The following is a 22,446-nucleotide window of genomic DNA, read 5'->3' on the forward strand; positions in this document are numbered from 1 at the left end:
AAAGATATATATTTTAAATCTAATCCTCTTGAGAGCTCCCTCCCTTTCATCCCAAAGCATGCTCACCCCATTTCCTGACCTCAAATCATCCTTTCCTGGAGCTAAGACTTTAGAGGATAACTGAATATTTATTTATTTTTATGCCTGTTGCAATGCAAAATTTATTTGAGTTTGACTTTAAAGCATTGTTGCAGATATTTGATCAGACTCACTTTAATCTAAACTTAAAATAAATCTGCCACATCACGACAGTGTCATTGTGAAAAACAAAATAACTAACCAATCACCTGAGCAGAGGCTAGCCTTGTCCTTTATTTCTGTTTAAAACAGCTGATCAAATCTATTAGAGGTTCAAAAGCCAGAGGATGTGGCACCTGGATCAGATCAGCCAACATAATAGACAGATATCAATGTATAAAAATAAATAAATATCCCTTTCATCGTGAAACTGGAGCAGTGACAAATTCAGGAGTTTGAACAGATGAGATGTCCTTATACCAGGACAGGTGGCCGTTTCTTCCCAGCTCCCAGATAGCTTTCAAACAGCACCAGCACTTTCCATCAGGTGGAACACACACACAGGCTCAGGAGCACCTGTTGAGGTGACAGAAGCCAACAACCATTTATTCAGAATCTCATACACAGGAGAGGAGATGTATGGCTTTCACTTAATTCTAAGTGACAAAAATCCACATTGTGCACACATGCAGACACACACGCACAGATAAATACCATTTCAGTAATAATTCCATTGACTTGGCTGCTGCAGTACAATGGAGAAAAGATATTCTAATAACAATCCAAATAAGCCAAAACCTGTTGTGTAAATTTAATGTTTCTCACCACACAGTGAAAATAGCTGTGGTAGTAATACTGTATTCATCCACTAGAGGGTGGGAAATCACATTTTCTTCTGATGGCTGGTGACAGAAACCATCCCCAATACAGTTTCACTCCGCAGTTTTACGAAATCACTGTACTGACATCAATGTACAACTTAAAAAGAATACATCTAAATTATGAGAAGATGCATATTACATACAAACTTCACTCACTCAGGCGGTACAATGGTAGAGTTGTTGCCTTGCAGCGCCCGAGACCTAGGTTCGATTCCGACTACGGTTGCTGTCTGTACGGAGTTTGTACGTTTTCCCCGTGACCGCATGGGGTCTTCTGTTTCCTCCCACACGCCAAAGACACAGGTTTATAGGTTAATTGGCTTGGTGTAAGTGTCAATTGTCCCTAGTATGCGTGGGATAGTGTTAATGTGAAGAGATCGCTGGTCGGCGCAGACATGGTGGGTTAAAGGGCTTATTTCCACACTGCATCTCTAAACTAAACTAAACATCCTAAGTCAGGTAATGACCCATTTTCCATATTTTTTATGCCATAAGAGCAGGGCTGTGGAGTCGTAGCAATTTTGGTGCTGCTGGAGTCGGAAAAAAAAGTCCCAACTCCGACTTCAACATAAATATCAGGGACTACGTTAATCGTAAAAAATCCCACTTTTTAAACATACCGCACACTTTATTTCCACCCGAGAGAATGAGCAAACACATCAGTGCTGCCATCTGGCGGCAGAACGATGAGAAACAAAACGTAAACAAACGCCATCACCAGCTGATTTCCCTCCACCTGCTACTGAGTGAACATGTCTGGATAATTTCTGAATTCAAAAGGTAAATTTAGTCATTCATTTATGGGGAAATATGTTTTAAATGAATGCAGATTACGAATTTTCATGATTTACTGCAAAATAAATCGTCAGTGATGATTAATTCCTTCTCAAGATGAGTAAACACTAGTCTTGGCAAAGCATCAAAGAATTTGGTGATTTTACATCAATACAAACCATAATTTCTACTTTCAGTGGGATGCTTGACACAATATTCTGGGTTAAAAGGTTAGTAAGGGGTTGGGTAATGAAGGAAAAAAAAGGTTTAGGCTCATTTAGGTAAAAGTATAGTAAATACCAGCTAACCTAAAATAACAGGGGGGGGGCTTCATCCCCTTGAGCCCCCCCTTTAACCTAACCTAAACTAACGGGGGGGGGGGGGGGGGGGGCTTCATTCCCTTGACCCCCCTAATCCCTTAAAACAAGTTTCCTCAAATTATTTAATTATTACCTATGAATAGAGACGATTAAAGTGAGTTAGTAAAGGTAAGTAAAGTATGTCGGTTCTTCCGTCGGTATTTACTGTACTTTAATCCCGTATTTTTTTTATATATAAAAGATGTTAATAATTCCATTTCAGGCACTATTCATTCACTAATATGCCACATCACGACAGTGTCATTGTGAAATGTCATTAATTATTTTCTTTTTCTGGAAAAAAAATTGAGTTAATTCCAAATTTCCCAAGTTAGCAAGTTTGAAATCCAAAGCCTCTTTCTCAATGGCAAAGAAAACTCCAATCAAATCTGCAGATTTTGAATATTTTACAATAACTACAGATGAAAAACATTGTGTGTCAGTGTATGAAAGAAGATGATGATGGTGAAAGATTGTGTGGAACAAAACTCAGTTGTTTCTCTGGCTCTGATAAAAATGCTCCAACAAGAGCTTCAAATTTGAAAAGACATTTGCAGCGTTTCCACCCTAAGATTTTAGAAGTTGTAAATGAGAAAGATACAAGAACCAATAAAAATCTTACACTACTGAAAGGGAGATTTCTGATGCAGATTCTGAAACTGAAACAGCAGAAATAGAACAGAATGATGAAACTTTAGATGATATTGTTGAGGAGGCATCTCAGCTCTGTCTAATCCAACATATGCATTGTGCTGTACATACATTGCAACTAGCAATAAGAGATGGATTGAAAGAATGCCATGCAACTACTCTGATAGCGGAGGCAAGGACCTCTAAAATTGATGCTATCCTCCAGAGACGTGCAGGAAAGGGAGTTATTTTGGACCAAGCTACTCGCTGGGGCAGCACATATATGATGGTTAAGCGTTTGCTTGACCCAAAACCCTTTCTAGAAGACATTGATAATCCCACGGTCTTACTGACTGAAAGGCAATGGAAGGAGGTATCGCAATTAGAAGCTCTGACCCTTACACAGTCATCAAAAACTTGCAAGCAGAAGATTTAACTCCTGGTACATTCCTATGGGAGTGGAAAAAAATAACATTTCACCTATCCAAAGCTGGAGGATTAAGTGCTGAAGGAATTGTATCACCAATGAAGAAACGAGAGGGTCCGCTACTTGAAAATCAGATCTTGTTAGCTGCTGTCTATGTAGATCCAATGAACTGAATCTTGTTGAGCGAAGATCAAATTGCTAAGGCATAAGAGGCCCTCTGTGATGTTGTAGTTCGGAGAAAAGGGCTACTACCTGAAAAGTCAGAACCACAAAATGAAGATGGGAGTACCAAATCCTTCTCATCCTCTTCAAATGAAGAAGAGTCAGATTTTGAAAAATATTTAGATAAAATTGAACAGTCGAGAGCAAAGCGTTCCCATTTAAACGTGCAAAGGCAGCCTTTTGATGTTAAACTAATGGAATTTAAGCAAGATTTTCTTGGTGGTTTAAAAGAAGTAAAGAAATATGTTCGCTCATCTTTACAGTACAAGAAGTTATCCCTGCTTATCCGGAAATAGTAACATTTGCAGCTATGATAGTAACAGCCATACCACCCACTCAGGTCAGCGTGGAGAGACTGTTCTCCGCACTGAAAATAATTCAATCAGATTTAAGGGCTTCAATGAAAGAGGATCTGGCAGAAGCAATTCTGTTCCCAAGGACAAGTTATAAATACATTTTAGGTATGTACCTTTGCAGCAAACTTAACAACATTTAGTTTTAATTTCTATTGCACTTGAGAATTTTTTTTGTCATAATTTAGCCATTTAGCTCATACCTTAGTTTAATAAATTTGGGAGTAATGTTTTTATAATTTTTATTTAATTCAATGGAATTTAAATTTTGTCATAGTCCTACATGTTTTTTTTTTCCTTTTAGCATAATTATTTTTTTTAAAAGAATAAACAATAAAAAAGCCTCAATAGCATAGCTCCAAACAGTAGACTCAAAACTTTAAGGACATGGGTTTAAAAAGTAGCCTGATGATTCATGAAGTTCTTATGAAATGCCATCTTGTGTAACGTCATCTTAGCAGATTTAGAATTATTATACCTAGGGGTCGGAGTTGGAGTCGGAGTCTGATACACAAGAAATCAAGGAGTCAGAGTCGGGTGCATAAAAGGACAGGTGGCTGTTGGATCCATGCTGGCGTGCATAGTAGACCCAATCCCCCACTTTTTGCCGTGACCCTATTCTCCTCACAATTCTACTACCTCTCTACACTAGAGGCAAATTTTAGTCACATATTAATCCATCAAACCAATCTTTGACATGTGACAGAAAACCACACAGTCACATGGAGGACGCACAGACTACACAGCCACGGTTAAACCTGGGCTGTGTGGAAATGAACTGCAGATGCTGGTTTATACCAAAGATAAACACAAAATTCTGGAGTAACTCAGTGGGTCAGGCAGCATCTCTGGAGAAAAAGGATGGGTGACGTTTCGAGTCGCGACCCTTGTTCAGACCCTGGGTTGCTGGAAATGAGTCAGATTTATTAGTTGAGCCACTACAAATATAGAGTGGATATTAACAGTAGAAACACCAATATTGTATTGTTGTAAAATTGTTCTTGGGATGTGGCTGATGGTGATAAATATTGGCATTGGGTAAGCCACTTGAACTGCAATCCTTGTGGTGGTTAGTGTGGACCTCTGTGTGGACCTCTGTGATATTGACCCATTGTCAAAGACATCAAGATATTTCTCCCATTGGGTTTCTCTTCCTCTTTCCTCCTAATGATAATTGACAACAAATCACAGATATCCTAGGGGATGAAAATCTCTTCCTTTCCGAGCTAGGTACATGCAACTATAATTCCAAACTCGCCTCAATCTCATTGCCTGAACTACCTCAAATGCCCAAATAAGTTACTACAATGCATCAAACTGCTAGGAAAAATGTTGTTGGCACCAGTTTAAATAAGAGAATGCCAAAGGCACACCCAGCTCAACAAACCCTTCAACATATGCCACAAAAGCACGTCCCTAAATCTGACTCAGATTGTTATGCACAGCCGAACAGTGTATACGTGGGCTCCTGATGTTCAACTGACTTTTCAGGGTCTATCACTCCCTCTGGGCATCTTCTGCCCAGTCAGTCAGAAACACCACAAGTTTAATTTAGTTTAGAGATACAGCACGGAAACAGGCCCTTCGGCCCACCGAGTCCGCACTGACCAGCGATCCCCGCATATTAACACTACCGTACAAACACTAGGGATAATTTTTACAATTACACCAAGTCAATTAACCTGCAGACCTGTATGTCTTAGATATGTGGGAGGAAACCGGAGATCTCGGAGAAAACCCATGCAGGTCACGGGGAGAACATACAAACTCCGTACAGACAGCACCCATAGTCAGGATCGAGCACCAGTCTCTGGCACTGTAAGGCAGTAGCTCTACCGCCACACCACCGTGCTGCCTGTACAAGTGACTGTGCAAAGCTATGAAATCAAGAGTCAAGAGTGTTTTATTGTCATCTGTCCCAGATAGAACAACTAAATTCTTACTTGTTGCAGCACAACAGAATATGTAAACATCATACACTGTAAACAATATGATAAACGAGAGAGAAAAAATAGATTTTTTTTTTAAAAAGTTTTTTTTTAAATCAGCAATGGGTGGGTGGTGGTGAATATCCTTTATATGGACATCAGACGTCAAGTCCACTGACCGCAGGCCATAGGTGAGCAAGGGCACCTCCTACATTACCAATTTTCACTCTCCTTCGATTGAACCTGTCCAGAGCAGCATTCTCCATCACACTGTGTAGCTACAGTAATGGTAAAGATCCACAAGATTCAGCAAGTCAAAAGCAACATCCACAGGATCCAGTCAATCATGAACAGTGACAGACTTGGACCCGCCATGATTTATTTTCTCATGACCTGGTACATCTCACTTACAATGTTGGAGCTACCAGGAATAGTCATCTCCCTACACATCATCAATATAGAAAAAAATTGGAGTCACAAGCGACATCAGATGCTGGAAAATAGAGATAAAAAACTAAAGGAACTGAGTCAAGCAGCGCCCATGGGAACGAAGGGTTGAGACATGGATGAAGACAGAGGGAAGATGTACAGTACAGAGAGGTGGAAGGGTGAGGCAAGGATGGTCAGAGATAGATGGAATCAGGTGAGGTGGGGGATGATAGGCAGATGGAAACAGGTGGAGAAAGATACAGGGAGGCTGGAAAGTGAACTAGAACTAGATAAGGGAGGGATTATTGACAGTTGGAATCAGGCTGGAGAGGAACGAGGAATCAAGGGAGAAGAAACCCAGGTAGACAGGCATGGGCAGATGGAAGCAAATGGGGAGGGAGAACAGAAAAGTTGAACAAAAGGAGAACTGGGTGGACTGGTAAAGAACATTGGGTTGGGGTACCTGAAATTGGAAGATTCAATGCTCCCATCATTGAGAGCACTGAATTAAAGACAATGCGAGCAGCTGCTTCAGGACACTTAGCCCTTCAAGCCTGCTTTGCTATTTCATAGGATTATGACCATCTGACCATCAATTCCACATTCCCAGATATCCCAGACATTCACCATACTTACCAAAAATGCAATGTATTAAAATATTCAAAGACTCTGCTTCCATAGCCTTGGAGGAAGAGAGCTTTCAAGGTCGGACAGGACAACTCCAAATGGGGCCAATTACTCCCATACTCCACATTCCTGTCTGCTCTATGAGACGTGTCCACCAGAACATTTATGCACGAATGTTTAATCCATATTATGCACTAACCAAAAGATCTCTCAACAACCTTGACCCAAACCCAGGTAAAAAGAGATAATTTGCAAAAGTAAAGCAAGAGTCTCAAAGCACCACTTGGCCATGCATACAGTTAAAGACCCCTAGATAAAATGGAGTCAATGGAAACGGAAGTAAATTCTTTATCCTTACTGGAGTCAAATCTAGCTTAAAGAAATTGAGATGTTGTTATTGCAACCTATTCTTGATCCGAGAATTTTGTTACTGAAATAAAACATGGCACCAATTGAGACCTAAATGTTTACTATCATTCATGACCTGGTTAGATGCAAAGTCACTTGCAATACTCAGTTCCATTTATAATTGCTTGGATGATGAAGAAGCCCAAATGCAATTCAACCCAAATAAAGATCAGACATAGGCTGGTAACTGATAGGTGATATTCAAACCACATGCCAAGCAATAACTTTCACCGACAAGATTATCCATTCTACCTCTAATCTTAACCACTAAATATTACCAATACAAAAACAGGTCAGAGGAATATTCGGATTAATCTTCCAACTATGTTTGATCTTCTGCAAGACAGTCATCACAGGGAATACCCTTCACTTGCCAAGATGAAAAAAGTCCAGTCTAACCCCACTTATGTTTAACACCATCCAGGATTAAAGCAACCCATTTAGCAACTAAACCTTTTTCCAAACAATAGACAATAGACAATAGGTGCAGGAGGAGGCCATTCGGCCCTTCGAGCCAGCACCGCCATTCAATGTGATCATGGCTGATCATTCTCAATCAGTACCCCGTTCCTGCCTTCTCCCCATACCCCCTGACTCTGCTATCCTTAAGAGCTCTATCTAGCTCTCTCTTGAATGCATTCAGAGAATTGGCCTCCACTGCCTTCTGAGGCAGAGAATTCCACAGATTCACAACTCTGACTGAAAATGTTTTTCCTCTTTTCGATAAGATCTCCTCTCATCCTTCTAAATTCCAGTGTATACAAGCCTAGTCGCTCCAGTCTTTCCAGTCAAACAGGCACAGTTTTCAAAATGCACCATCTGCAACAAATCAACTTGGCTGCACAATAGCAGCTCTTAGACAAAACACCACCCCCTGTAAACTCCCCTCTCAGTTATACTGCACTGAACTAGTAGTAATACATCATCATTTCATAATTTAGTAGAAACAAGGAACTACAAATGTTGGCTTCAAAAAGAGGACTCAAAGTGCTGGAATTAACTCATTGGGTCAGGTGGGATCGCTGGAGAACATGGCTGGGTGTTGTTTCAGTTGTCTCAGTGCTAAATGGCCTACCCCTTATTTTTAAACTGTGGCCCCTTGTTCTGGACTCCCCCAACATTAGGAACATGTTTCCTGCCTCTAACGTGTCCAACCCCTTAATAATCTTATACGTTTCGATAAGATCTCCTCTCATCCTTCTAAATTCCAGTGTATACAAGCCTAGTCCCTCCAGTCTTTCCAGTCAAACAGGCACAGTTTTCAAAATGCACCATCTGCAACAAATCAAATTGGCTGCACAGTAGCAGCTCTTAGACAAAACACCACCCCCTGTAAACTCCCCTCTCAGTTATACTGCACTAAACTAGTAGTAATACATCAACATTTCATCATTTAGTAGAAACAAGGAACTACAAATGTTGGCTTCAAAAAGAGGACTCAAAGTGCTGGAATTAACTCATTGGGTCAGGTGGAATCGCTGGAGAACATGGCTGGGTGTTGTTTCAGCTAGGGACCATTCTGCCATCTGAAGAAGGGTCCCGACCTGAAAAGTTACCTATCCATGTTCTCCAGGGATGCTGCCCACTTTTTAAGAAAGGAGGGAGAGAGAAAACGGGTAATTATAGACCAGTTAGTCTGACATCAGTGGTGGGGAAAATGCTGGAGTCAATTATAAAAGACGAAATTGCTGAGCATTTGGATAGCAGTAACGGGATCGTTCCGAGTCAGCATGGATTTACGAAGGGGAAATCATGCTTGACAAATCTACTGGAATTTTTTGAGGATGTAACTAGGAAAATTGACAAGGGAGAGTCAGTGGATGTGGTGTACCTCGACTTTCAGAAAGCCTTCGACAAGGTCCCACATAGGAGATTAGTGGGCAAAATTAGGGCACATGGTATTGGGGGTAGGGTACTGACATGGATAGAAAATTGGTTGACAGACAGAAAGCAAAGAGTGGGGATAAATGGGTCCCTTTCGGAATGGCAGGCAGTGACCAGTGGGGTACCGCAAGGTTCGGTGCTGGGACCCCAGCTATTTACGATATACATTAATGACTTAGACGAAGGGATTAAAAGTACCATTAGCAAATTTGCAGATGATACTAAGTTGGGGGGTAGTGTGAATTGTGAGGAAGATGCAATAAGGCTGCAGGGTGACCTGGACAGGTTGTGTGAGTGGGCGGATACATGGCAGATGCAGTTTAATGTAGATAAGTGTGAGGTTATTCACTTTGGAAGTAAGAATAGAAAGGCAGATTATTATCTGAATGGTGTCAAGTTAGGAGGAGGGGGAGTTCAACGAGATCTGGGTGTCCTAGTGCATCAGTCAATGAAAGGAAGCATGCAGGTTCAGCAGGCAGTGAAGAAAGCCAATGGAATGTTGGCCTTCGTAACAAGAGGAGTTGAGTATAGGAGCAAAGAGGTCCTTCTACAGTTGTACCGGGCCCTGGTGAGACCGCACCTGGAGTACTGTGTGCAGTTTTGGTCTCCAAATTTGAGGAAGGATATTCTTGCTATGGAGGGCGTGCAGCGTAGGTTCACTAGATTAATTCCCGGAATGGCGGGACTGTCGTATGTTGAAAGGCTGGAGCGATTGGGCTTGTATACACTGGAATTTAGAAGGATGAGGGGGGATCTTATTGAAACATACAAGATAATTAGGGGATTGGACACATTAGAGGCAGATAACATGTTCCCAATGTTGGGGGAGTCCAGAACAAGGGGCCACAGTTTGAGAATAAGGGGTAGGCCATTTAGAACGGAGATGAGGAAGAACTTTTTCAGTCAGAGGGTGGTGAAGGTGTGGAATTCTCTGCCTCAGAAGGCAGTGGAGGCCAGTTCGTTGGATGCTTTCAAGAGAGAGCTGGATAGAGCTCTTAAGGATAGCGGAGTGAGGGGGTATGGGGAGAAAGCAGGAACGGGGTACTGATTGATAGTGATCAGCCATGATCGCATTGAATGGCGGTGCTGGCTCGAAGGGCTGAATGGCCTACTCCTGCACCTATTGTCTATTGTCTATTGTCTGAACTGTTGAGTTATTCCAGCACTGTGACACCATTCCATCATTAATGACTTGACAGAGTGCTGTTGGAATATGTTCAACGTACAGCGGTTCAAGGCAACAGCTTGCTTTATTCCCAATAAACATGTATCGTCAATAAATACTAAAATCATACAGCTGTAGAACAGCACACTTGTCAAGTTAACTGTGGATATAAGAAAATACAGATACAGGTTTACAAAAGACAGTGTCGGAGTAACTCAGCAAGTCAGGTCTGCAGCTGCCTGACCTGTTGAGTTACGCTAGTAACGTGTTTTCTCAGTTTTGCTGTAGGTGGAATTGAATTTGCTCTATTTTAGTTGCAAACTCGTGCAGCGGCAAGTACACCACAACATTTTTGATTTTGTCTTGCATGTGGTGGATGATTTTATTGGGGTGGTGTGAGGAAGTAGGTTGCAAGCCAACAGTCATAGAACTTATGTAATACATATTAACTATGATTTGAATTATGAGCAATAGTCTCATTCTCAATACTGCAAGTGAAGGCCCTGGTTTCCTAGAGAGTCAACCATATATCATTTACCACCGGGTGGCGCCGCGATGGCAGCCTCTCCAACGTCTGTCTTTTTGTCTTTTTTTATTTTATTTTTAGTGTGTTTTAAAAGTTTGTGTTAATGTTCTCTGGTTTGTTTTGTGTGGGGGGATGAGCAGGGGAAACTATTTTTCAATCTCTTACCTTGCCGGAGATACGATTGTTTTCTGGATCGTATCTCTGATCGTTCTGCGGCCTAACAGCATGGAGCTGGAGGACTTGCTCGGGACTGACTTTGAGTCCCACCGCGGGGACGTGGGCTTACCATCGGAGCATCGATCCCTTGCCTGGATTACAACATCAAGGAGCTCGCAGCCTCGGGTAGAGACCGATGTCGGGAAGCTCCAAAAAATGCAGAAAGGTTCAACCAGTCCCGACCCGGGTCAGATCGCCCTGCGCGGGGGAGCTGAGATCCCCCTGATGCAAGAGCTTGATCGCCCCGATGTGAGGGCCCGACCACCAGCTAGAGTCAAGATCATCCTGTCAACAGAAGGCTCGAGGCCCCCAATCGCGGGAGAACAAAGAAGGGAAGAGGTTGAACTTTTTTTCGCCTTCCATCACAGTGAGGAATGTGGAGGAGTCACTGTGGTGGATGTTCATGTTAACATGTATTTTGTGTGTTCTGTTGCTTTCTATTGGTATGACTGTATGGCAAATGAAATTCATTGTATGTTGCAAAACATACTTGGCTAATAAAGTATGATTATGATGATGGGAAAAGGCCTTTCAATCCACCACACCATGCTGACCGGTGGGTATCCATCCATAATATTCTCATTTTCCAGCGCCTGCCCCATCGACTGCTATGTTTAGGCGATTCCAATTACTCATCTGCGCACCTAAATGCGGTCAGTGAATCTGATTCCACGCTAGCTCCAGCAATACATACAAACTAGTCACCACTATCTGGGTGAAACAGATTCCCAATTCTATGTCTTCTAGTTTTATTCACCTCCGAAAGGGAAGTGGGGAGTGGGAGAGGGGGATGGAAGGGGGAAGAGAGAGAAGATTCTTGCAGTCAACCATATCCATATCTGAATCATCCTTCCTCTTTAACCTCCTCCTCAGTCTCTCCTCATAACCAGCCTCTCCTCATAACAGACCCAGCCTCTCCTCATAACCAATATCCCAGTGGAACTCCCCTGCCACTTTGCCAGCAATGTCAAATCTTTGCAATAATGTGGTAACCAGAACTGCATGCAGGACTCGAGCCGAGGTCTGATTGGTGTTGTGTAAATTTGTTCTTGTATTCAATACCTCAGCTGAAGACATGCATCCCGAATGCCTTGTGAATCACATTATCGACCCAGGCTGCCACCTTCAAGAATCTTCAGGCTTGCATACCAGTTCCTGCTGCTCCTTAAAATGTATATCCTAGCCTCATTAGTGCTCCCAAAATACATGACCTCACATTTATCAGGATTAAATTCCATCTGCCATTTTACAGCCCACTTCACCAACACATCAACATCCTGTAGCCGGAAACGACCCTTCCACACTGACAACTCCACTATTCTTTGTGCCATCTCTGAATTTACTGATCATGCCTGTTGCATGCAGATCCAAGTTATTCACATATTTTACAAATGGCAAGGATTCCCACACCGCTCCCAGTGGAACACCGCATCCATTCACATTAATAATCCTCTACCATCAACCCTCTGCTGCCAACTGCAAAACCAATTTTGGATCAAATTTGCCCTCAAACTCACAGGCCCTAACCTTTCCCATGTGTGACCTCGCCAAAGCATAAACCACATCTAATGCACTGCTCTCATTAATACAGTTACCTCCTCAAAAAATTCAGATTGGTCAGACAAGATCTGCCTTTGATAAAACCACACCTTTCCAAATGATCATTAATCACATTGTTCAAATTTTTTTCCAATGACTTCCGTACTAGTGATATTACCCTCAAGTCTGTAATTACCATGCTTTTTCCTGCTGCCCTTGGAAAGGGATCACATTTGCAGTCCTCCAGTCATCTGGTATCTCACTGGTGGCCATTAAGATTTAAAAATCTCAAGGCAGAACCACAGCAATCTATTCCCTTGACTTTGATAGTAGCCCTGGATAAATCTCATCTGGCTCTGGGAGATTTATCCAACTTCAAGTCTGCGAAAACATCCAGCATCTTTTTGCTTAAGGAGACTTGCACTAGAATGTCACCCTCCCCTTTGTTGCGTTCTCCAAATTCAAAGTTTCTGATGAATACCAATGAAAGGTATTTGTTTGGGACTTCACCTATACCTTCTGGCTCCACGCCCATGTTGTTCCTAATGGACCAAACAATGTCCCTAGACATTCATTTCTCCTGAACATACTTATAACATGCCTTTGAAGTTAGCTTAATCCTATCTGCCAGTGAGATGCCGTAACCGCAACCACACTTTTGCCTTCCTAATTTTCTTTTTAAGCATCTCCCTACACTTTTTGGAATCCAGACGGTGGTTGTCCTTTTCTCGTTCTTAACATCTGCTCTATGCACCCTGTCTCTCTTTATCCAACCCTTGATATTCCTTGACATCCACGGTTCCCTGTACCCAATACTTTAATTGATGTGTAACGATTGAAATGTTCAGCTTCTGATTCCAATCATCTTTTAATTCTGGAATTAAAGCCGTGAGGAATTTTCTGATTGATCCCCATTGTCATTAGCTTTGGCAGCATTTCCTACTGCCTTATTCAGATGAAAGCTATCTCCACAATGAGGAAAGTAAATCTTGGCTCCCTTTTGGCATTCCGTTCATGCCACATTCAGATAATGTAAGCAATGAGGCTGAGAGCTTAAGCTGAAGTAATAGACAATAGACAATATTGTGACTGGTATCTTACTGGTACACAAAACCATAAGAACAAAGGTAAAACTAAACCAGGAAATAATTTACACCTACCATATGTGGGGCACTGATTGTAGCTTGGAAACCTGTGGAAAAAAAAGCAAAGAGTATTCATGGGCAAGTGAACAAATATGAACCGGAAGACAAACTGCAACAACTTACAGGACCTAAGGCACAGTATTTCAATGTTTGTTAATGGAGTGTAATGTAACAACCTGGCCACAGAGCAAATGAAACAACCAGTCCATTATCCCTTTGAGACCATTCTGCCATTCAATCTAGTTTATGGATGATTAACACGACTCTATTTAAGCAAAACACAACATGCTGGAGGAACTCAGTGGGTCAGACAGCATCTGTGGAAAGGTGACAATTCAGGTCAGTTCCCTTCTTCAGGCCAGATAGTCTGAAGAAAGGTCCGGGCCTGGAATGTCACGTGTCCATTCCCTCCACAAATGCTGCCAGACCCACAGACTTCTTCCAACACTGTGTTTTGCTCAAGGTTCTAGCATCTGCAGTTCCTTGGGCCTCCATAAATCCATGTACCATTTAAAAAAATTCTTGCCAGAATTCTATCCACTCAATACTAAAATCATTCTTAATTTCTTCTACGTTTATTTACACATTTTCAATCAGATTACACATTGAAATATGAGCAAACTGTATATCTACATTATTTACTTCTAACTCTGAGGTGAGTGGTGCAAGAATGAAGATTGAAATGCCTCATACAATACATTCCCAAACCATGTGTCCAGTTCTACATTTGTATTCTAGTCTTGACCATCATATCATATCATATCATATATATACAGCCGGAAACAGGCCTTTTCGGCCCACCAAGTCCGTGCCGCCCAGCGATCCTATCACTATCCTACACCCACTAGGGACAATTTTTACATTTACCCAGCCAATTAACCTACATACCTGTACGTCTTTGGAGTGTGGGAGGAAACCGAAGATCTCGGAGAAAACCCACGCAGGTCACGGGGAGAACGTACAAACTCCTTACAGTGCAGCACCCGTAGTCAGGATCGAACCTGAGTCTCCGGCGCTGCATTCGCTGTAAAGCAGCAACTCTACCGCTGCGCTACCGTGCCGCAAATTGCTTAGATTTCTTATCATGTACAAAGTTCTACCATTAACTGAAGAAAGATGTACTGTAGAAAGTATCCTGACTGGTTACATTACTGGTGCGGCAATTCCAATGGACAGGAATGCATGAAGCTGCAAAGTGGTGGACTCAACCCGGTCCATTATAGGCAGCACCTATATGAAGCATTACCTAAAGGCGGCAGCATCAATCATCAGAGATTATCACCGTCTGAGTCATGCCCTTTTCGCTCTGCTACCATCGGGCAGGAGTTACAGAAGCCTGAAATTGCACACCGTCAGCTTTAGGAAAAGCCATTTTCCTACAGCTGTTAGATTTTTGAAGCAAGCTGCATAATCGGCAATCCTACTTTGACAATGTAACTCTTTTGTGCAACTTATCTCCAATTGTGTTTTGAACCAATGACTTATCTTTTTTGGAGTTTTCTCTTTTTATATCGTGCGGAATTTTGTAATTTTAAGTATAATTTATGGTTAATTTATGCTTTTGTTTGTTGGTCTGAGTTTACCCATACCTAATGGTACCTAAAAGAGTAAAAAAATAAATCTGATAAATAAAGTGAGTGCAAGCTTGAAAAGCAAGCTAATAGCAAATTAATTTGAAGTCTGATAAGCCAGACACATCCAAGTTACATCGGAAATAAGTAGTACTGGTCACCATGAAATCTGGAGATGCTGGCAAATGCTCCAAAGATATACTTCAGGTTAAACATAGAAAAATAGGTAGAGTAGGCCATTCGGCCCTTCAAGCCAGCACCACCATTCAATATGATCATGGTTGATCATCTAAAATCAGTGCCCCGTTCCTGTTTTTTCCCATATTCCTTGATTCCCTTAGCCCCAAGAGCTAAATCTAACTCTCTCTTGAAAACATCCAGTGAATTGGCCTCCATTGCCTTCTATGGCAGAGAATTCCACAGATTCACAGCTCTCTGGGTGGACATTTTTTGGAAGGACATTATTGCTATTGAAGGAGTGCAGCGTAGGTTCACCAGGTTAATTCCCGGGATGTGACTGTGGTGTTGTTGATGGTGGCCTCCCATTTAAGGTCTCTGGAGATGATGGTTCCAAGGAACTTAAATGACTCCACAGATGTGACTGTGGTGTTGTTGATGGTGAGTGGGGGGAGGGGAGGGGGAGCTCTCCTAAAGTCTACTATCAACTACACTATCTTAAGATCATTGTGCTCCAGGTTGTTGCGAAGGCACCAGGACGACAGCAATGTCACTTCCTGTCTGTCGGCAGATTCCTCCCCATCCTGGATCAGTCCAATCAGGGTTGTGACATCCGCAAACCTAAGAAGCTTGACAGAGGAGTTAGTGCAGTCGTTGGTGTAGAGAGTAAAGGAGAGGGGAATGTACGCAGCCTTACGGTGCTCCTATGCTGAAGGTCAGCGGGTCCGAGATGTGCTTTCCCAGCCTCACATGCTGCTTCCTGTCTGTCAGGAAGTTGGTGATCCATTGACAGAGAGATTCAGGCACATCCAACTGGGAGATGAACAACCCGCTCGTAACTTCAGATTTTGGACAACCCATATGTCAACATGACGTTATAATTGGAGGGAAAAGAATGAGAAATCAATGGAATTCAAATTATCAACACGGTATGAATGTGAAAAGGCAAATGTGGCAGGAAAAAGCATTAAATGCTGCTTCATGTTTGAACAGCAAGTCCTAAATAGGTTTTACTACTTGGCTGCTGGATTGCTCCTTGGATTGACTGCTCAGAGTATATCGTTTTGCGAGGCATACCACGGGAAAGACCGTCATAGAAACACAGAACATGCAAATAATGCATGTTACCCATGCAAATAATGCATATCCTTGAGTCGCGAAAATGGATGATCAGCCATGATCATATTGAATGGCAGTGCTGGTTCGATGGCCGAATGGCCTAGTCCTGCACCTATTTTCCCAGTTTCTATGTTTCTATTAAAGAAGTTAATTAATGAAGCAACTGAAGATGGTTGGGTCTCCGAACTGGCCTGAGGAACTGCTACCAAGATGCCCTGAGGTTGGGATGAAAGAGATTTTCCTCATCTCAGTCCTAAATGGCCTACCCCCTATTCTTAAACTGTGATCCCTGGTTCTGGACTCCCCTAACATGGGAAACATTTCCAGGTGCAGTAGGACCTCCTTGCTCCTATACTCAAATCCTCTTGCTACGAAGGCCAACGTGCCATTTGCTTTCTTCATGCTGTACCTGCACGCTTACTTTCAATGACTAATGATACAAGGACACCCAGGTCTCGTTGCATCTCCCCTTTTCCTAATCTGACATCATTCAGATAATAATCTACCTTCTTGTTCTTGCCACCAAAGTGGATAACCTTCATTTCTAACAAGGGTGTTTTGTTTCTCAAAAGAGAAAAACACCCTTTGTGGGTAGAAGTACCAATTCAAAATGAAACATTACATGATTTCTGAACACAAAGCATGGAGGCAATAGTACATTCCTGCCAACACTAGGTCGCAGGTAAGAAACATTGGAGCCAAATCAAAAATGTGCACATGGGGTTTGGTGGCATGATCCAGTTCATTATACAAGGAAGAGAAAATCCTTTGGAAATCCTTACCTATCGACTGGGGGGAATCTGTGTAGGGGTTACTCTTTGCATAATGGCAACGGTCAGTGGCCAACATTACTTGATAAACCTTCTCAGTCTTGATTATTCCATTTTCTGTAAACAAAAACAAAGAAGCAATTAATGGAATCAATTTTCCCTCCAAGTGGAGCAACAGTGCGCTCGGTACTATTTCAAGCATTCCAGGAAACAAAGTAAATCTTAAGTGTGTAGGAAGGAAGGAAGGAAACTCTGGAGTAACTCAGTGGGTCAGGCAGCATTGCCGGAGAAAAGGAATGGGTGACGTTTTGGGGCAGAAACAATTCTTCAGACCCCGGGTAGTTTGTATATTATTTAAGGCAGGAACAACGCACATTTAAATAACGTCAGCCATCCCCTGCAAAATTTTAGATGCTTCAAATTATGATTTGATTAAAATCACATACTGCAGAACTAATAAACATCCAAAGTCCATTTATGTATGTGGGAAATAATGTTATGCCAGTAGAACAGTTATGAAATTGATTTTTATAACAGAGTGTGTTTCCGTCTCCATATCCAGAGCATGGTTTTGCTACCCATGTCACAGATTCGGTTTGTATGCTCTCTTTTGCTTGCACCAAATGAACCAGAGAACCTTGACGTTTGAGGGCAGCTTTATCCGGCGAGCACTTTATCTACAACATCGAAATTGAGTCAAAGGCCTTTGTCCATCCAGTTTTAAACTCATGATAAAACATCACAGTTGAAGTTACTAAAAGAGGTACATGGAACTCTTCAGACGTACATCACCATTCAATGTGATGCTGATTTTTAACTCGGTGGCACCAACAGCCTACAATTCTGCTTAACAGGATTGTTCCCACAAGGATTTCTATTTATTTCACTTTTCAGCTTAACCCAACTCATTTATCATGCAAGATAATCTGCATTATCGCTGGGAAACAAAATAATAGACAATAGATGTAGGAGTAGGCCATTCGGCCCTGCAAGCCAGCACCACCATTCAATGATCATGGCTGATCATTCTCAATCAGTACCCCGTTCCTGCCTTCTCCCCAGCAAAATAATACAAGCATTGTTGCTCTGCGCTTGTTTCTTCATTCCTATTGTACTCATTCAGTTAAAATATATTTTTTACATGACAGGCTTTGAAATATTGTTCTAATAAACGACATTTGCTAACTGCTCTCCTAAATCACAAAATTAAATGATAATTCCACACGTCAGGTAAGATAAGAGGGTGTCTGTGCAAGATTCCAGTGGAGAAATATCACACCTGCCACAATATCATACCATTCTCATTTTTTTAATTAACTTTCACCAACTGGAGGCAATTATCAATGGCATTTGCAGAATTTAAAGCAATGGTTCTCTATCTACATTCTACTGGCTGTTGAGTGTAGGAAGGAATTGCAGATGCTAGTTTACACCGAAGATAGACACAAAATGCTGGGTGTAACTCAGTGGGACAGGCAGCATCTCTGGCAAAAGGAAGAGATGACGTTTCGGGTCAAGACCCTTCTTCAGGCCGAGCGTAAGGAGAGAGGGAGTTTCAGAGATACGGGTATTATTTCCGTAACATCTTTGGAACTGTAACTTATTTCTATAACTCCCTCTCTCCAGATGCTCAGTCTGAAGGGTCTTGACCCAAAACTACACCCATTTCTTCTGACCAGAAACATTTCCAGGTGCAGTAGGACCTCCTTGCTCCTATACTCAAATCCTCTTGCTACGAAGGCCAACGTGCCATTTGCTTTCTTCATGCTGTACCTGCACGCTTACTTTCAATGACTAATGATACAAGGACACCCAGGTCTCATTGCATCTCCCCTTTTCCTAATCTGACATCATTCAGATAATAATCTACCTTCTTGTTCTTGCCACCAAAGTGGATAACCTTCATTTCTAACAAGGGTGTTTTGTTTCTCAAAAGAGAAAAACACCCTTTGTGGGTAGAAGTACCAATTCAAAATGAAACATTACATGATTTCTGAACACAAAGCATGGAGGCAATAGTACATTCCTGCCAACACTAGGTCGCAGGTAAGAAACATTGGAGCCAAATAAAAATGTGCACATGGGGTTTGGTGGCATGATCCAGTTCGATCCAGAGCATGCCTGTCCTGCTGAGTTACTCCAGCATTTTATGTCTATCTGCCAGATGTTAAGTCGGGAAGTTAAGTAAGCGGGTCTAAGCCTAGATAAAGGATTAAGATCAGCAAGCATGACCAACTATGATAAGTTGGTTCAGAACCAGCAGTCTAACGGTTTGCAATGGGTTCTCAGATAAACTATTCAGTAAACATCAGCGGCAGCTTCCCCATCCCATACCCCAGGGGGTATGGGGAGAAGGCAGGAACGGGATACTGATTGAGAATGATCAGTCATGATCACATTGAATGGCGGTGCTGGCTCGAAGGGCCGAATGGCCTCCTCCTGCACCTATTGTCTATCCCCATGGAAAACATTTGAAGTACATCAAGACTGCTTTAAACAAAGATTAAACTAAAAAATGCAAGATATTAATTCCAGCTAAAATTATTATATCAATTCCAAGAAATTTCTCATGAAATCTAGGCAACATTAGATCTTGATTGATCAATATTTGCATGTAAATGCACAATAAATACAGATTCTACTTCTGTTTTCTCCTGCACAACCGCCAACAGCTGGGCTATCTCGTGCAGATTTTGCTCACGTAGGTCCTTGCAAAAAGGTTATTTCGATTTTTATGTGGGCATGTTTGGTGAGATGATCCATGTCCAAGTTGTCAAGCAGTGACTTGAAGAGTGACAACGTTGGTGCACATCTGGTGGTGTCGGGAAGGATGTTCCACTCTGGGATAGTCCGTGGATATAATGTCTGTAGGTAGTTATTTTTGTTTGCTCTAATTCTAGTATAAACGAAGTGACCCGAGGACTGTCTTGTAAATTTCTGAGTATTAGATTGAATAAAGTGAGATATGTTACTGATACCTTTAGCATGCGCACAAGAAAGACAAGGTTGAAGCTCAAATAGTAATTATCTACCAAAATGAAAGGATATCACCTGCAGCAGATGTTTAAAAAATGTACTCTCCAATATATTCACAAAATGCTGGAGTAACTCAGCAGGTCAGGCAGCATCTCGGGAGAGAAGAAATGAGTGACGTTTCGGGTCGAGACCCTTCTTCAGACTGAAGAAGGGTCTCGACCCGAAACATCACCCATTTCTTCTCTCCCGAGATTCTGCCTGACCTGCTGAGTTACTCCAGCATTTTGTGAATAAATCGATTTGTACCAGCATCTGCAGTTATTTTCTTATACTCTCCAATATAAATGGATCAACCAGACCTCACTTTAGCTAGCTAGGTCAAGTAAATAATCAAGTGAAGGCTCAACAATTTGCTGGAAAACCGCCACATTGAAAAGAGACCCAAAAATCCCCTGTCCAATATCTATTAGAGCAAGGGATGATGTGGTGTTCATTTTTGAGGTCCTTGTCTCTAAGCATGTGCTGAGAAGGAAAGTCCTTTAGTGCAAAGCAGCTGGGACAAAGGATTTAAAACAATCTCCACAATCTTCACAACCCAAGCTAGAAAAATTACAGATTTAGTGTGTAGAAAGGAACTGCAGATGCCGGTTTATTCCGAAGGTGGACACAGTGCTGGAGTAACTCAGCAGGTCAGGCAGTATCTCTGGAGAAAAAGGATGGGCGGTGTTACGGGTCGGGACCCTTTTTTAGCCCAAACTGAAATATCACCCATCCTTTTTCTCCAAAGATGCTGCCTGACCCGCTTAGTTACACCAACACTTCATGCAAATCTTCAGATTACAGATCTAGTGGAGCAAAAAGAAAAAAACCAGCTGGTCAAGCTGCATTTGTGGAGGGATTTGGACCTTCTTCAGACTGATACAGATTTAGTTGTAAGTGTAATACTTGGGCTAAATTCACATGCCCCACTAGCAGTTGACACCAAAATGTATCATGTAATGGAGACCTGAATTTAAAAATCAGGTCAAACTTAATTATGAATAAATTCAGGATTTCTACGTAAGAAATAGCATCAGGAGCAGACTATTTCACCATTTCAGCCTGCTCCATCATTCATCAAAATCAAAGCTGATCTCCCTCAGCATTTCCTCCTCAGCAGTACTTTCATATTGCTTAACTCACTTAATAACCAGAAATCTATCAATTTTATTTTGAATGAACTGAATTCCACTGTCTGAGGGAACTCTAAAAGATTCACCACTCTCAGCATGAAACAAAATTCTCCTTGTATCGGTCCTAAATGGTTTATCCCTTATTCAGAGACTGAACGTCCCCCCGCACCATTGCAGATTTCTCCGCCAGGAATAACATCCTCCCTGCATCCACCCTGCTGTGACCTGAAATAAATTTGTACACTTCAATGAGATCTCTCAATCTTCTGAACTCTAGTAACAATAGGCCTAGTCTCATTTCATATGCTAACTCTGCCAATCTTGGAATCCATCTGATGAATTTTCACTGCACTCTGAATAAAACTCTGCTAGCAATACTCCCAAGGCCCTTTATAACTCTGCCAGTCATTTAAATTTCTATGTGTAGGAAGGAACTACAGATGCTGGTTTAAACCGAAGATAGACACAAAAAGCTGGAGTAACTCAGCGGGACAAGCAGCATCCCTGGAGAGATGGAATGGGTGACGTTTCAGGTCGAGACCCTTCTTCAGACTGGCTAGGGATAAGTGAAACAAAAGATATAGACGATGATGTTGAGAGATAAAGAACAATGAATGAAAGATATGCAAAAAAGTAACGATGATAAAGGAAACAGGCCATTGTTAGCCATTTGTTGGGTGAAAACGAGAAGCTAGTGTGATTTGGGTGGGGAGGGACAGAGAGAGAGAGTCTGGGTTAAAACGTGGCCATAGAGTCGGAGAACAGGAGACATCACAGAGGTGGAGCAGTGAGAGAGGATGTTGCAGAACTCTCATCAGAGAGAGGAGGATAACTTCTTCAAAGAGAGTTTGCAATGGAGCAGACAAATTGTGTAGGAAGGAACTGCAGATGCTGGTTTAAGCTGATGATAGACACAAAAAGCTGTATGTCTACTTTGAAGAAGTTCTCCTCCTCTCTCCTGCCCTTGTTTGGCTTCCCAAAATGCAACATCTCACAATTATCTGCATTAAAATCCATTAGTTATGTACACAGAGTGAAAACATTGTTTTTACATGCTATCCAGTCAAATCATACCACACACAAGTACAATCAAGCATGGAGTAAAATAATGAAATAATTGTAAGGACCAT

The 22,446-nt window shown here is 41.9% G+C and overlaps 1 protein-coding gene across 1 annotated transcript in view; it reads right to left on the bottom strand.

Moving 5' to 3' along the window:
* pcmt (protein-L-isoaspartate (D-aspartate) O-methyltransferase) overlaps positions 1–22,446 on the bottom strand; it is a 48,804-nt gene that overhangs the window by 11,840 nt on the left and 14,518 nt on the right. Inside the window, exons 2-3 of the mRNA XM_078405526.1 lie at positions 17,181–17,285; positions 13,547–13,578 (exon numbers count right to left, since the gene is read on the bottom strand). Coding sequence (XP_078261652.1) covers positions 13,547–13,578; positions 17,181–17,285 — 137 coding nt within the window. The remainder of the gene's footprint in view (positions 1–13,546; positions 13,579–17,180; positions 17,286–22,446) is intronic.

The sequence above is a fragment of the Rhinoraja longicauda genome, chromosome 9 (genome assembly GCF_053455715.1).
Source record: "Rhinoraja longicauda isolate Sanriku21f chromosome 9, sRhiLon1.1, whole genome shotgun sequence".
In the NCBI taxonomy this organism is placed as follows: domain Eukaryota; kingdom Metazoa; phylum Chordata; class Chondrichthyes; order Rajiformes; family Arhynchobatidae; genus Rhinoraja; species Rhinoraja longicauda.